General features: G+C 34.7%; 1 protein-coding gene across 1 annotated transcript in view; it reads right to left on the bottom strand.

Annotated features, from left to right (window-relative positions):
- Positions 1-7,198: 7,198 nt before the first annotated feature.
- The window catches only part of LOC121316108, an 89,834-nt gene continuing 83,044 nt past the window's right edge, over positions 7,199-13,988 (bottom strand). Inside the window, exon 10 of the mRNA XM_041250882.1 lies at positions 7,199-7,718. Coding sequence (XP_041106816.1) covers positions 7,471-7,718 — 248 coding nt within the window. The 3' untranslated portion in view covers positions 7,199-7,470. The remainder of the gene's footprint in view (positions 7,719-13,988) is intronic.

Genomic DNA, 13,988 nt, shown 5'->3' with positions numbered 1-13,988 from the left:
ATTTGATCAATACAGTGATACATTTGTAAAGATTATTGGAACACCATTAGTGTGTATCTGTGTTTTCTAAAAAGTGTGATAGTTTATTTTTATATCTTCACCAATGATTCAATAATAATATGTAACTGTTATCTTTAAAAGTTATGTATTTAATTCTAAGAAGCATTTCTCGTAGTTTTGTACCTCAGTCCACAGTAACTTTAAAATGTCTACAAAGATTACCTTTGGTTTATCAATTGCTGAGACTCATAAAACACAAATTAATACTAACTATGTTTTAATATTTGTTACAAAACAAAAAACAACTTTTTTTAACGTGAATATCTTTTCAAACCTGTGCAATAATTAAAGCATTTGGTGTAGATTCATAAACAATGAGGGAGCTTTTTGAAGCATTTATGTATTGTATTATAATCAGCTACAGTATAAACAACAAAAAAAGTTTTTCCTGTAACTCCATTTATATATATGTAGACATATCTCCATAAACATTATTTTGTCCCCCTTATTATTTTCCAAAGCCAGCAAAAGCAGGATAAATTACAATCCAACACTATTTTATACACACAGTGAGAAAACAAATAAAGGGCTTATGTTGTCATAATTGTGTTTTATCAGCCATTCTATTTTTGTCTCGGCAAACCTATTCCTTTCTATTGATGTATTACAGTTTATGTGCTGTTGATTGTCTCAAGTTTTTTAGATGATAGCATGACATCATTGGCCCAAAGACATATTAGGTCACCCACATAAAGTATGGTCGAGGATACGTGTATGTCTTTCCAGTCTTGCTGAATATTCAGCAAGCTTCTTCACTTGAGAAGTGGAAGTTTACCTGCTGTGATTGTTCTCAGCTGCGCATCAGAACAACTTCCTGCCAATCTGAGCAGATCTGCATTAACTTCATTTTATTTGTATTTATTTATTTGGCAGAAGCCTTTATGCAAGGCAACTTGTGTTATAGGGCAGTACAGTTTTGCAATGCAAGATTAATATTTCAATACAGCATAGTTTACAGTAAGTGCAAATAATACTACTAAAACACAATATGAACTAGGAAGCAACAAGTAAGGATTACAACAATGTATATCTGCAATGACATATTAGTAGTGCAACAGTGCAAGAGCTGAGGTTCCAGTAACATGGTGGTTAGGTCAGGCAAGTCCAGTACATAGTAGAAGGGGTAGATCAAGAGATCTACAAATGCAATCTAAACAGTTGGGTCTTGAGGAGGTGGTGGAAGGCAGTGAGAGACAGAGCAGTCCTGAAGTTCTCCGGTAGCTGGTTCCATCACAGAGGGGCTAGGGAAGAGAAGGAGTGGGCAAAGGACTGGAATTTTACCAACAAGTTGCATACAAAAAATAAATATTTACAATGTAAGTTGTTTCATCTTTAATGGAACTACCATAGGGTATATTTGCAGAAATGACCTTGACTATTGCCACATTCTTTGTTTTATCCTTTGAAGGATCACTTGTGCAATGTTGCTCATTTTAATTTATCCTACTTTGCATTCATTTTTAAATGAAACAACTTCATAGTAAATATTTATTTTTGTGTCACTTGTTGTTAAAATTCCCATCATAAACCCAGTCCTTCGATTTTTGGCGCAGATTAAATTTCAATTCTGTGCTGCGGATATTGAGGATATTGGTATCAGAAAAAAAATCAGAATGCCACCCAATTGTATGGCATTAAAACAAAAATTCTAAGGTACTGCACAAAGGGGATTTTGTTGCTTCTCTACTGCTGTGCCTTGTAGAGGTGTGCCTTTTTCAAAAACACATTCATTCAATCATAATATGACCCACATTAGGTGATGCAGGTCCTTATTAAAGACAGCTTCAAAGCTGTTCTTATACAGCACCCTTGAAGATTTACATAAAAAAAAAAAAAACAATAAAATAACTTATAAATCAAATATAGGCATGATATCACACCAAAGTACATCAAACACAACTACAGAATACAGAGTTTATGAGGTTCAAGGCCCTTCTTATTTCAGTAGCAATTGGTCTGATTCATGGAAATTATAACTTCATTTCCCTCCCAAAAGGTAAAGCATCCTTGTGTTATATCTGTCATCCCATGTTGCTTTGCCTTACATTTCTGCAATTGTTTGATTTGATGCTGTGTAAGAGAAATGACAAACTGAACAGCAGCACAGTTTTCACAGCTTCTCAGAACACATATCCACCTTAATTTTTTGATTTAATCAACTCTTTTGGCTTCAGATTCCTAATACTGCAGATGTTTCTAATACATTGTTGCTGCTTACTAGAACCAAGTCAGTGCTATTCAAAGTCAATCCGACATATAGCTGGAAGCAGCAGTTTCTCTATAGTGTTGTACATTTATGCATGTCCTGAATAAAACAAGTGACGGTTTTCACCAAAATAAACTGGAGACAGTAATAATGTTAAAGCATTGGCTAGAACTCTTTTAAGTGTCACAGAATGTACACAATCAGCCACTCCTGTATTGGGTGAAAATGGAAACAAATGGAATTATATAGATTTAGATTTTGTTTCATTATAATACTGAAGTACTAATTTTCAGTTTTAAAAAGTATCCCCCAAGTATAATATTATACCCAGCTGCAACATGCTGGTTTGTTGGCCCTATTTGCAGAGTAGGTTTCCTGTTGACTGAGTAAATTGGAAAATTCTCTGGATTAAACCATAAACAAAACAAGGAGTTTCAGAGGACAATAAAACAGGCCATGGGTGAGGTGATGCCACAGTTGTGATTGCAGAAGTGACCCTGAATGTCTTCATTGATTACATTGTTTTGATGTCTTACCCCCTGTAGTGCTTACAACAATAAATAGCAAACAAGAAAAATGACATGGTCAGGGTCTTTGACAGATTAAATAAAGATATCGCATAAACAAGAAGGGTCGGCTTTCCAAGCCATACTACAGTTTTGCAAGGAAATTATTGTAACCCAAGGGCAAGATGCAGTCATATTTGTTTTATTATAGCTTTAGATTTCTTCATAATGTTCACAAAGTGGGACAGCTCATCTAAGAAGAAATGTTGGGTTTGCATTATTCATTTGTATGAAGTCAGAAAATATACAAATATAAATAAATCATATTGAAATACTTCAAAAAATGTTCTTGCATATTTTTGCTTGCAGAATTTCCACTGAGCTCATGGCATTACTTAGGTATTGATTTCTGGGGTTGCTTGAAATAACAAGCTTTTATTGAAGTTTAGACAAACAGAAAAGGGTGTCAACAACAAGAGAACATCAATTCTAAGACAACCACACTATAAAGCAATTAAAGCATTATCAGAAATCACAGTTGAAATCACAGATTGCACAAATCAAAGAAGGCAGATCATATTTTGCCACTATTTTGTATGATGAAATAACACATATTCTTATGTACAATAAACTGGGATTCAATCAAATTAAGGAACCTGTTTTTAGCAAACTGTGTTTCAAACAAGAAGAAATTATCAATGTACACCTCAAGTGCACCCCCAGTAGTCAATTTTATACTGGCTCTATTACCTTGCTCAGACTTGCTCATAGACTTCCCCTATGGCAGGGACTTTATTAAACATGCCAAATGTCGATGTGCAGAAACAGTCATAAATTGTAATTAAGAACACATATTATGGGATAGTAAAGAGATAAACAATTATTAAGGCTACGATTTTGTCACGGAGGTCACGGAAATAGTGAATTTGAATAAAGTCTGAAATCTTGGAAATGGATGTAAAAACCCATTTGACTAGGTGCTTCCTTTATTTCTATCAAAAATTCAGAGTATCTGTAAATTGTTTGGTTGCGTTTGCACACAGCATTTATCTGCAGCTATGTAGGTCAGTGAGGTTTTTTTTGTTTGTTTTACCAAACATATACTGTGTGTAATTTTATCAGATTTGCTTGTCATTTTAAAGCAAATTAACTGCAATCAGTTTGAAATGAAATTAATTTAAAGTAATACAATTAGAATTGGGTATGCCAGAAAGAGTAAAGTCCCAGGGTACATTGATGTTTTGCATTTCTCAAGATAATTGGGGAAGTGATGTCATGCATACATAATTAGGTAATCTTCATATTTTGAAGGTTCAGTAAGAGAGCCCTTACACCGACGACATGAAAATTGGATACTGTGGACAAACCTTTCCAATCTCCAATAAAACATTTTTGTTTTATATATCTCAACATATTCTTAATAATATTCTGCAAACTGATATAATTGATTTAATAGACATGTTCATAATGAAATCTCAGAGTCTTCAAAAAAAAAAAACCTGGCAAAATCTGAATTGCATTTAAAAATCTGAATGTACAGAAATGGTAGCAAAAGTGAACCACTTACAAAAATGGTTTCTTTCAAATTTACTTAAAAATGGAATGATTTGAACACATGGATCTTGAAAGAGGGCCCTTAAGTGAATAAAAAGTAATAATAATAATAATAATAATAATAATAATAATTATTATTATTATTTATTATTATTATTATTATTATTATTATTATTATTTGCAGGGTGAACAGTATGATGATCAAACATCAGATTGCATGTGACATAACAGAATTTGGATTTCATCTAACAAGAAAGGCGAGTTGAGCTGTGTTGAGTGCAACGGCACATGGAAAGCATAAATGAAAAAAAGGATGGCGACAAGAGAAAAGTGAGCCTTAAAAGAAACCATAGGTATAAAAAAGCTGTATGCAATTTGTGAAATACAAAATGACTGTCACAAGTCATATGTACATCAGGACAGACTAAGGCTTAAAGTATTTTCTTGTGGATCAAGCAATGCTTCATCAGTGATTCGCTGTGTGACCTTGGGAAAGACACTTGACCTGTTTGTAATCAACAGATCCCTCTCATACAACAATTAAAGACTTAGTAAGCAAGATTTAATAGTAAATGTTTGTTGTTTTAATTTCTGTACAATCATTTTGTATTTTAAAATCAGATAAAGTATCCAGTGTGCAATGGCTAATGTATGAGTAAGATGATGTCATGTAATGCGCATGGGATGCAGGTTTATTTGGTAAATTATTAAGTACTAAGGTTTATTAACTAAGTCATAAAGCTGCCTGAACACCTATTGGTCAACAGATTTAAAAAAAAAGTTTTAGAAGTAAAAAAAAATCTTCCTAAAACTTTAGCCTTGTGAGGTTCTTCATAAAGGTACAATAATGTTTTGTGGGTAATACACACCATTATATATATATATATATATCTATATTATATATATATCTTATAATGGTTTTTGTGGTAATACATTATAGATAGATTATATATATATATATATATATATATATATATATATAATATATATAAGAAATGAAAACAATAAAAAAAAAACACCCCAGAGTAGTTTTAGTTTGCATATCCAAACTTGGCTTAAGTCAAAAATTGTGATTCTGTTGCACTACAGCCATAGTGACCATGAGGGGATATTACACATGTCAATTCAATAATAAAATGAGGGGATAACATAAATAAAATAATACAAGTGCTTCACAGTTAAAATTGCATTCCCTAGTTCATATCATTTTCTACACTATGCAGGGTTTCACGAAGATCCATTTAGCGTCTTCAACAAGGAGAACATGAAGAACAAGAAGATTTTTTTCAATGTTTTGATGTTTCTCTAATAAATTCACAGATAGTAGAATGCTTTTGAGTGTTTACAACAAAAGTATAGGAATGGGAAAATAACTGGGATGACTGTGGCAATACCCTGGATTCCCCATTAAGTTCAGTCCTATAAAGGTAATGGACGTTTTCCTCCATCCTTTATTCTAACTTGGCTGGAGTGACTACCATAATGCTCAATATACCCCAATGTAAAGGTCATCAAAGTCATTAGTAAAAGAAACAAAAAAACAAACAAACAAACAGTACAAAATTAACATTTTAATGCAATTTAAAAACACAAGAGACACATATTATAATGTAATATTTACTCAATATAAATGTAAGAAATTAAATTTAGTGATAGAATGTCCAAGGGCTCACGAAAAGGTTAAAGTAGCTTCCTATGTTATAAAAATAAATACATGAATAAAACATAGGATAACCAGAAGGTCACTAAGATTGTTCTTAATACTCTGATCTTTCACACATTTTTCATTAAGAAGAAAGATGATCCTCAGTTGGATGTGGACCTGTGGTCAGAGCTATCTCTAAAATCATTTACATCCTTATATCAATCTTTCTTAAAACATCATATGACAATGACGCACTGATTAAAACAATGGCTTAGTTGAGGGAAGTACTGCAAATAACATGCATCCCTTTAGTATGGCTACTGCTGAAAGGATTGACATTAAAAAAATGAAATCCTGGATGGAGTCAATCACTCATGTCCACAACTGTAATGCTGTTTTTTGCTTTTATTTCCCAGGTGGAATCCTTTTAGATGCAGTCTAAGGCCAGAGATAATGCACACAAGCAATTTTGTAAGTAATTTGTTTCTTAGCAACTCAAACTGACAATACAAATTGACTGTGTGTTATTAATTAACAGCTCCAATTTGTCAACAAATTTTCAATTGGCAATCTAGTTTCTAGAAAAGACCACTGCTCTATTTTTAGCAATTCAGTTGACAATTTTTCTACCTGATATTGCATTCTCTAATCACCTGATTCCACTGTTGCTGAATAGGAAGTATGTATACAGTGTAGTGGACACATGAGAAAACTGCAGTGGCTCATTTTTTTAATGATAGAAAATGTTTATGGGATGTTAGAAGTACGGAATATAAAGACTGCATTAAAACAGAAGACGAATATAAGGAATTAGCAAATACTTCAGGGGGAATCACCAGCGGAGGTAAAAGACAAACTCATTATTTTGCGTGTTTCGATGGGAAAGCCACTCTCTGGTCCACACACAAGTTTTTCTACATCAATGACTTTTCTAAATTATTATAATTACTAGAACAGCCACTGAAACATGTTTTCTGCAAATTGCCGTCATTGTAAAATGGCTTAAAATAATTGTCAATTTTCCAGTGATGCATGTGGCACATTTATCAACAGCAATTCAGTTGTCAATTTGTTGTTGTCAGCTAGAATTGACATTTGTATCTCCGGCCCTAGGGATAAAATAAGTATAAGTCAAAAATAAGTCAGGCATCACAGGCAACATCACGTAATATATCGATTAGTATGTCCTCTGTTAAATCTGGCAGCCACACCCTAACCCTAACCCTAACCCTAACCCTAACCCTAACCCAGCCACACCCCATTGATAATCTGCACCACCCATCAATTACATTAATGAATTTCTCTTTGATGAAAGAAAATTTATATCTGAAAGAAAAAAGAGAAACAATTTTAACAATATTGACTATGATGTCTGACTTATAGGACACCCTATATATGTTTTTCTGAGACAACAATCTTCTAAAATATTTTCAGTTCTGGTCCCCAGTGTCTGACTGAACACCTTCTTTCTCTGTTTTCAGGTCAATGATTGCCTCAATTTACCTTGCCAGGCCTGCTGTGCTATCTAATGGCACATTTTGTTCTGCTTCTTCTGTTTTGTCTCCTGTATGTACTAGAGATACTACTTCTTCAGAAGAAACACTGTGATTATGAACAGGATTAAGGGCATCGCATTGTTGGTTTTGTTTTTCTTTCTGTTTCTGCTGAATGGGTTCTTCAGACTCCTTGGCAGCTGGAAATCCTGATAAGAAAGTTGTATCCTCTTGACCGTTACATTCAGCTTTGCCTGTTGATTAAAAAAGTATAACATTAATACTTTTACATTCATGTAGCATTGCTAATAGCTAATTGTTAGGAAATACCACACAACACTGCCTTTTGGCACCTTAATGGTTAATTGCCAAAGTGGAAAATGCAATCAGGAAATGATTAAGAGGAAAACCAATAATTATTTGCTGTCTGGAGACAAGAGCAGCCTGATTGATCTCCATCTGACTTTGTCTCTACATGGCTCCCGAGTCCACAGGAGCTCAAAAGCTATTATAATGCTCCCTACGAATTCAAACCAGAAAACTCCTGACCAAATGACACCCTGCATTAGTGCTTTTACAACTGTGGACTTGAGTACTACATTAACTCTTGAGTCTGGTATAAAAATGTTAAGTCGTTTTTAATGGCTTTACAATCTAGTGTGTATTTCTTACAAAGAAAACTATTTGAAGAAATAGAAGACAGGGTAAAGAAAACATACATGTTTAGAAATTAAACAGAACATCTTTCTAGGTTGTTTCTCTCTCTTTAACATCAGCATACCCTGTTTTACTGCTCCAGAGAGGCAATTCTTTAACTTTTATTTACACTTTTTGTTTTTTGCCCAGCTTAAAATAATAATAATAATAATAATAATAATAATAATAATAATAATAATAATAATAATAATAATAATAATAAGGCCCTTACCTATGTATACTTTGAAACCCATTATTACTCAAAATCATTCAAACTGAAGTAATAATAGTAGGAAATCCAATTTGTAAGTGTCTTAGATTTAACAAATGGAATGGTCTACTTCAGAAATAAAAACGGCCTTAAGGGCACCACCGGAGCACTGACTGATTTGATTTTCAATTGCCCATTCAATCTGGATTATGTAGCCAAGCATAGTGTGTCAGTAGTTTATTTGCCTTATTTCCATGGTTGCGCTTTTATGAAGAAGGATAAATGTTAATGTACAGAGGAACATATATTTATAAAGAGGTATCCTTACTCAAGATTGTAAGATTGATACATATTTTATAATGATAGTGCATTCCAGACAACGGAAGTTCTAACTTAGTGAAGCTTATTCCAAAAATAGTGTGTCTGGTGCCAACCATATACATGATTTCCATTACTTGAGAGCAGATGTTAAAACTTCATGCTGATTTGAACTCAGCTCTCGCCAAGATAAGCACCAACTAAGACGTAGCTTTACAATAAACTAATGTGATCCATCTGCATCTCCATCCATCTGATGATGTAGATATCCTTCTGCCTGGTGTTGATGGCTGAAGTGTAATGCTGGCTCCTGGGATACACATTAGTTTCAGTTTATGTATGGTGTGACAGAAATAGAATGATTCTTGGCAGTAAATCTCCCTCCCAACCTGTGAGGACACCAAGTACAGGGAACAGAGTACACTGGCCTGACAATTCATTCCCTTAAAAGGAAGTCAGTCATCTAGAAAGGGGCAGTGCTCCGGTGAACTAACTCATTGACCCGGAAGGGAAACAATGTGGCAGCTGTGGATTAGAGGAGCAGTTGCAATCGTTACCAAGGGGTCATAAGTGATGGTTCAAATAGGGAACGAAGTGACGTGATCTATTCCTTCGTTTATGGTTAAGATACGACCCGGAAGGGCCAGTATTGTGTTTATCGTACAGTGAGTCTTTTTGTTTGTTTGTCTCTAATTGTTACTTGTTGTTATTATTAATAGACGGATAACACGTCCCAGAGCTGTCGTCAGGACTAACCTGGACATCACTGCACCTGTACAAGGATAACCTGTATTTTGCACCACAAGCACTACAGCACTCACCCAGGACTGGTGACCGTGTTTGTGTATTGTGTGTAATTGAGTATGTTTATTGTTTGGGACTGCACACCCTTCATTTAGAACTGTGCAATACACATTGCTGTGTATTGCCTGGGATTATTATTTACGGTCACCAGACCAGGGGGCCCGATCTTCGCACAATCCCCTCGCTAAATTTGTGCCTCGCAAAAAAATAGTGCTTTGGCACAAAATGAGAGATATTCCAAAACGGCACAAAGCAGTTGCGATACATTGAAATATAGTAGTTTTTTGAGCAATTCACAAATCTGTTTGCGCCTCACAAAACCATCTGCACATTCACTACCAATATAGCAACTGCACACAACAGCCAAGCGAGAATGCAGAATGATGGACAGTCACCATTAGTAATGGCATTACCCCAACAAGCTGCTATCATTGGTGTTGCCACAGTATATACCGATATGAAAGCAGATGAGACCACACAGTATATCATGCACACATACTTATGGTGATGCAGTATATAGGTTTGCATCACCAACAACTTAAGGTAAACTGGACTCGCTATATCATGCAGCATTGAGGTACAATACAAATACAAGATTTAATACTCATCGTTGTATCTTATACGCTTTGGTTGGCTGGACTTCTTTGGCTTTACGTAGGTTGAAACACTGATATATTCTGGTATGTAAGGCTAATCGATGTAAATTATATGAATATACTTATTTAAATGAATACCTTAATCTCTTGGTATTGACTGTTGATCTACTAAAAAACTTTAAAAAATTAATAGGAAGATATTGCATTGTCGGCAACCAGCTTGGGGTCATACAAGTACTAATATATTTGTGCACAATTTTTTAAAAGGCTTTGTTTAGCACACAAGCCATCGTCTTATATATTATAGATTATAAAATGACGAATCGTGTCTAGAAGAAAAAGGTTTTCTGAATAAGGTGTCTAGAAGGGCTAGTATTCCGATAGTATCCCAATACTAAGTGGGCATTTGGTATCATGTTTTCGGAATACTGGTATTCAGAATACGGATGTATTCATTCGGAAAACCCTGTTTACATGGCATGAAATGGCTGTTCAAATTTCCCACTATTCCGAGTACAATTGGAATTCCAGTTTGGCTTGGATTTTGGAGTCTGGCCAAATTTCCACAAGTGCTGCAGTTTCCCCCACAGTAGTTTAGGGTTACCAGGTTTCCAAAGTGAAAAACTGTGACACTTTTTTTTCTTAAATGCACTGATGCAGTAGCAACCTTGAAGCTGTTAAAATAACAGTACACAATAACACAATCATAATTAAAAAATGAATTGTATTTAATGCAGATCATAACAACTCATTGTCTTCTTTCTATTGTCATCTAATCAAAACATGTTCAATGTACAAAAAAGCCAGATTAGAAAAAATAGATAGCTATTACCATTTAAACATGTAATAATACACATAATCAGAATTGTTAAACAAATAATCCACAAGATTGTTTATTTTTGTTTTGAATTACGCTAAGTCAACCTAATACATTACTTTGTTGTTAACTTGCTGAGCAGACTGACACAATGTTGTTGATATTTCCTCAGAATACAAACTAAACTACTCGCAAAATGTTTACTTCTGAGTCAGGTTACTTTACATAGTTTGTTCACATTGAAGTTTAGCAAGCAAACTAAACTCAGTTAGTTTTCCAAATAGAGCAAGATCACCTCTTTAGGTTGACTCTATACAGTTCGTTTTCCAAGCAGACTTTGCTGTTAACACATCACACCAAACGTACAGAACCGTACCGAGTGCGGACCAACCCTCTAAACAGACCCAGTTTGAACACATCCTAAGTTTTACTGTACCTAAAAGTCAAAGAGTTCCCAATTGCTGCCTGTTATACCTTCCATAAGTCAACACAGCAAATTGTCTCAGGGATACAGAGACAGTGAGTATATAACTATCAATGTGATAAATTGGTCCTTAACTGCTTTCTTAAAACCTTTCCTGTATTGGTTGTTGTTTTCCCTTTCTGCCTCATCTTCTATTGTTCCTCTCCTCTAGCCCATTATTGTTGTTGATTTTTTTTACTATCCTTAAGACTTGGGGCACATTTTCAAAGCTTTTTACATAAAAATGTAAATTACATTTTTCAAAAGGTTGAAAAAAATACTTTCAAGGTAGAAAATTAGAAAACGACATCTTAACGTACTCAATCTGCCGTAAATATCAAACAAATTTGCTGTAAAATTGTTGAACACATTATTTCATTCTAGGTTCCAAAGAGATTATTTACCCACTTCTCTTGTATTTCAAATCTCAGTGGCAAGAACAAAATAAAGAATTTGGCAAAGCCAAGTAATTGTTTATTAGCTAGTAATAAAATGAAAAAAGAAGTATAAATCTACTGAATTACAATGTCTAGAAAATTAAATATTTATTGTACACAGTCTCCTGAACCACTGACTGCAACACACATGATTTACAATTGTCTTCCCAAACATTTTTAAGAAACAGCTGATACTCAAGCAGGTGCTCAAAACATGACAGTTCATTACAGAATAATGCTGCTCCTACACAAAACAACAACAAAAAATACTCTTTCTAAACTGGTACATGCTGTATTTTATTTTAAAGACTGCCGAGGAGCATGCATTTTGTGAGCTGTATGCCCTGACTTGCCCTTTCTATCATATTTTAGTCTCAATATTGATAAAGTTGATGTCATCTCATAAAAATATACCTTTTAGGCACTCTCAAAATGTTGCTGCATGTTGATTCATAAATGAATTATGTTCAAAGCAGAAACAAACTTTAATATTGCAGACAGATTTACAAACTCAGTCTAAACCCTTGTTTCTATGTATCATGATAATGGGATGTTTACAGCAAAAGTCACAAGACGCTGTATGGTAGGGCTTAACATATGGGAGGGCAATTTTTTTAAATGTTTGTTTTCATCACTACATACTGTATACGTTTTACCGATAAGAGTTGATTGTGTTCCCAAACAAATTAAACATTGCCAAATAAGACCAGTTATGTCACAGTGTGTTCTTTGCTTGGTTATTATGTCACTTATTCAATCAGAGTTTCAGGGCCAGACCTAATTTAGACTTACAAAAAATTGAATAAATAATCTCAGTATCAATTCTAATTTCAAATTTGTAGTCTCAGAAGAAGAGAGATAGTAACCATGAATCGATTTTCTAATTTAAGTAAAAGGTCTGTAGAGAGTTACTGCAAAAAAGATAGTGGAGTTATATAAACAAGTATTATGTTAGAATCAAGAAAAAATGTCACCATCATTCAATTGGGATCATTTGAGTTCTGCTTTTCCTATGCAAAGTATGGTGTTCACCTGGCATTCTGCACCCGCTATCAAATTTGCACTTTGCCATCATTAATCCATTACAATTATACTGAAGTGAAGAAAAGAGTATCGGATTGGGTGGGATCTGGAGACTAAGCTGGCACAAACATTATAATGTGATGTAAGGATTTTGCCATTCACTTAGGCAACTGCTGATCCTCCAAAAACTTTACACCTCTTATACAAGGTGCAAACCATTTTAGAAGTGAGCAATTAAGAGCTGTATAAAAGCATACACCCGCAGAGAGCTGTCATTGGCTTCAGGGTGGCTGCTGTGGTACACTGTGGTACACTCCGAATGTCATCCTAGACCTAATAGCTTAATTGAGGGATGCGTTAGACCCTAGCATCAATCTAGGGAAAGTGTTGTGTTCTCTGCACTGTTTAGTCTCTGGTTCCATTCAGACCACAGTGGGAGGGACAGCCCAATCCACCTTTTCCAGAGTGCTAGGCACATTTCCTGATGTCATGCTAAAAAGGGCAGGCCTATACATATAATTTCCTAAGGATACTAGTATAACTGATGGGCTGAGACTTTTCCAAACAACTCTGTTTCATGCTGAGTGACCTCAGCCGTAAGGACTCTGCTCCTTCTCAGAAAACCTTTCTTTTTTTCTGTGTGCCAAAAGAACTTTGCTGCCCTTCCTTTGACATATTGTGGCAAGATGACAGTGGGTGAGGCTCAGAAACAGTTTCAAAGTTAAAAAATGAAGCTTTTAATCAACAAAATACACAGAAATACATCAAATAAATAGGCACAAGGGCCAAACAAAAAGGTTTCAAAACAAAAACAATTAAACACAAAACAAAACTTACAAAATAAATCTTCCAGGCTGGGCGTTGCCTTCACTGGTTTCAAACACGCAAAAAAAAAAAAAAAAACACTCTGGCTCTCCTTTTCTCTCTCCAACCTCTCCCAAATGGAGAATTTAACTCCATCCCTGCCAGTATTTCTAAGGGCAGAGCCCTGCTCTGCCACACATATCTTTTTTGGTTATTTTCGGCCTTCACAAAAGCATACAGTGACTATCGCTCTCTGTACCCCTAACTCTGCAAATGCGGTCACTAAATAGAACGATACGCTCATTGCCACTCTCATTATCATAATTGCAGATGTGAGATGGATTTACCAGTGAGC

Source organism: Polyodon spathula, chromosome 5 (assembly GCF_017654505.1).
Source record: "Polyodon spathula isolate WHYD16114869_AA chromosome 5, ASM1765450v1, whole genome shotgun sequence".
Classification (NCBI taxonomy): Eukaryota; Metazoa; Chordata; class Actinopteri; order Acipenseriformes; family Polyodontidae; genus Polyodon; species Polyodon spathula.
Note: the sequence above shows the minus strand (reverse complement) of the source record. Positions and strands in the feature narration are given on the sequence as shown.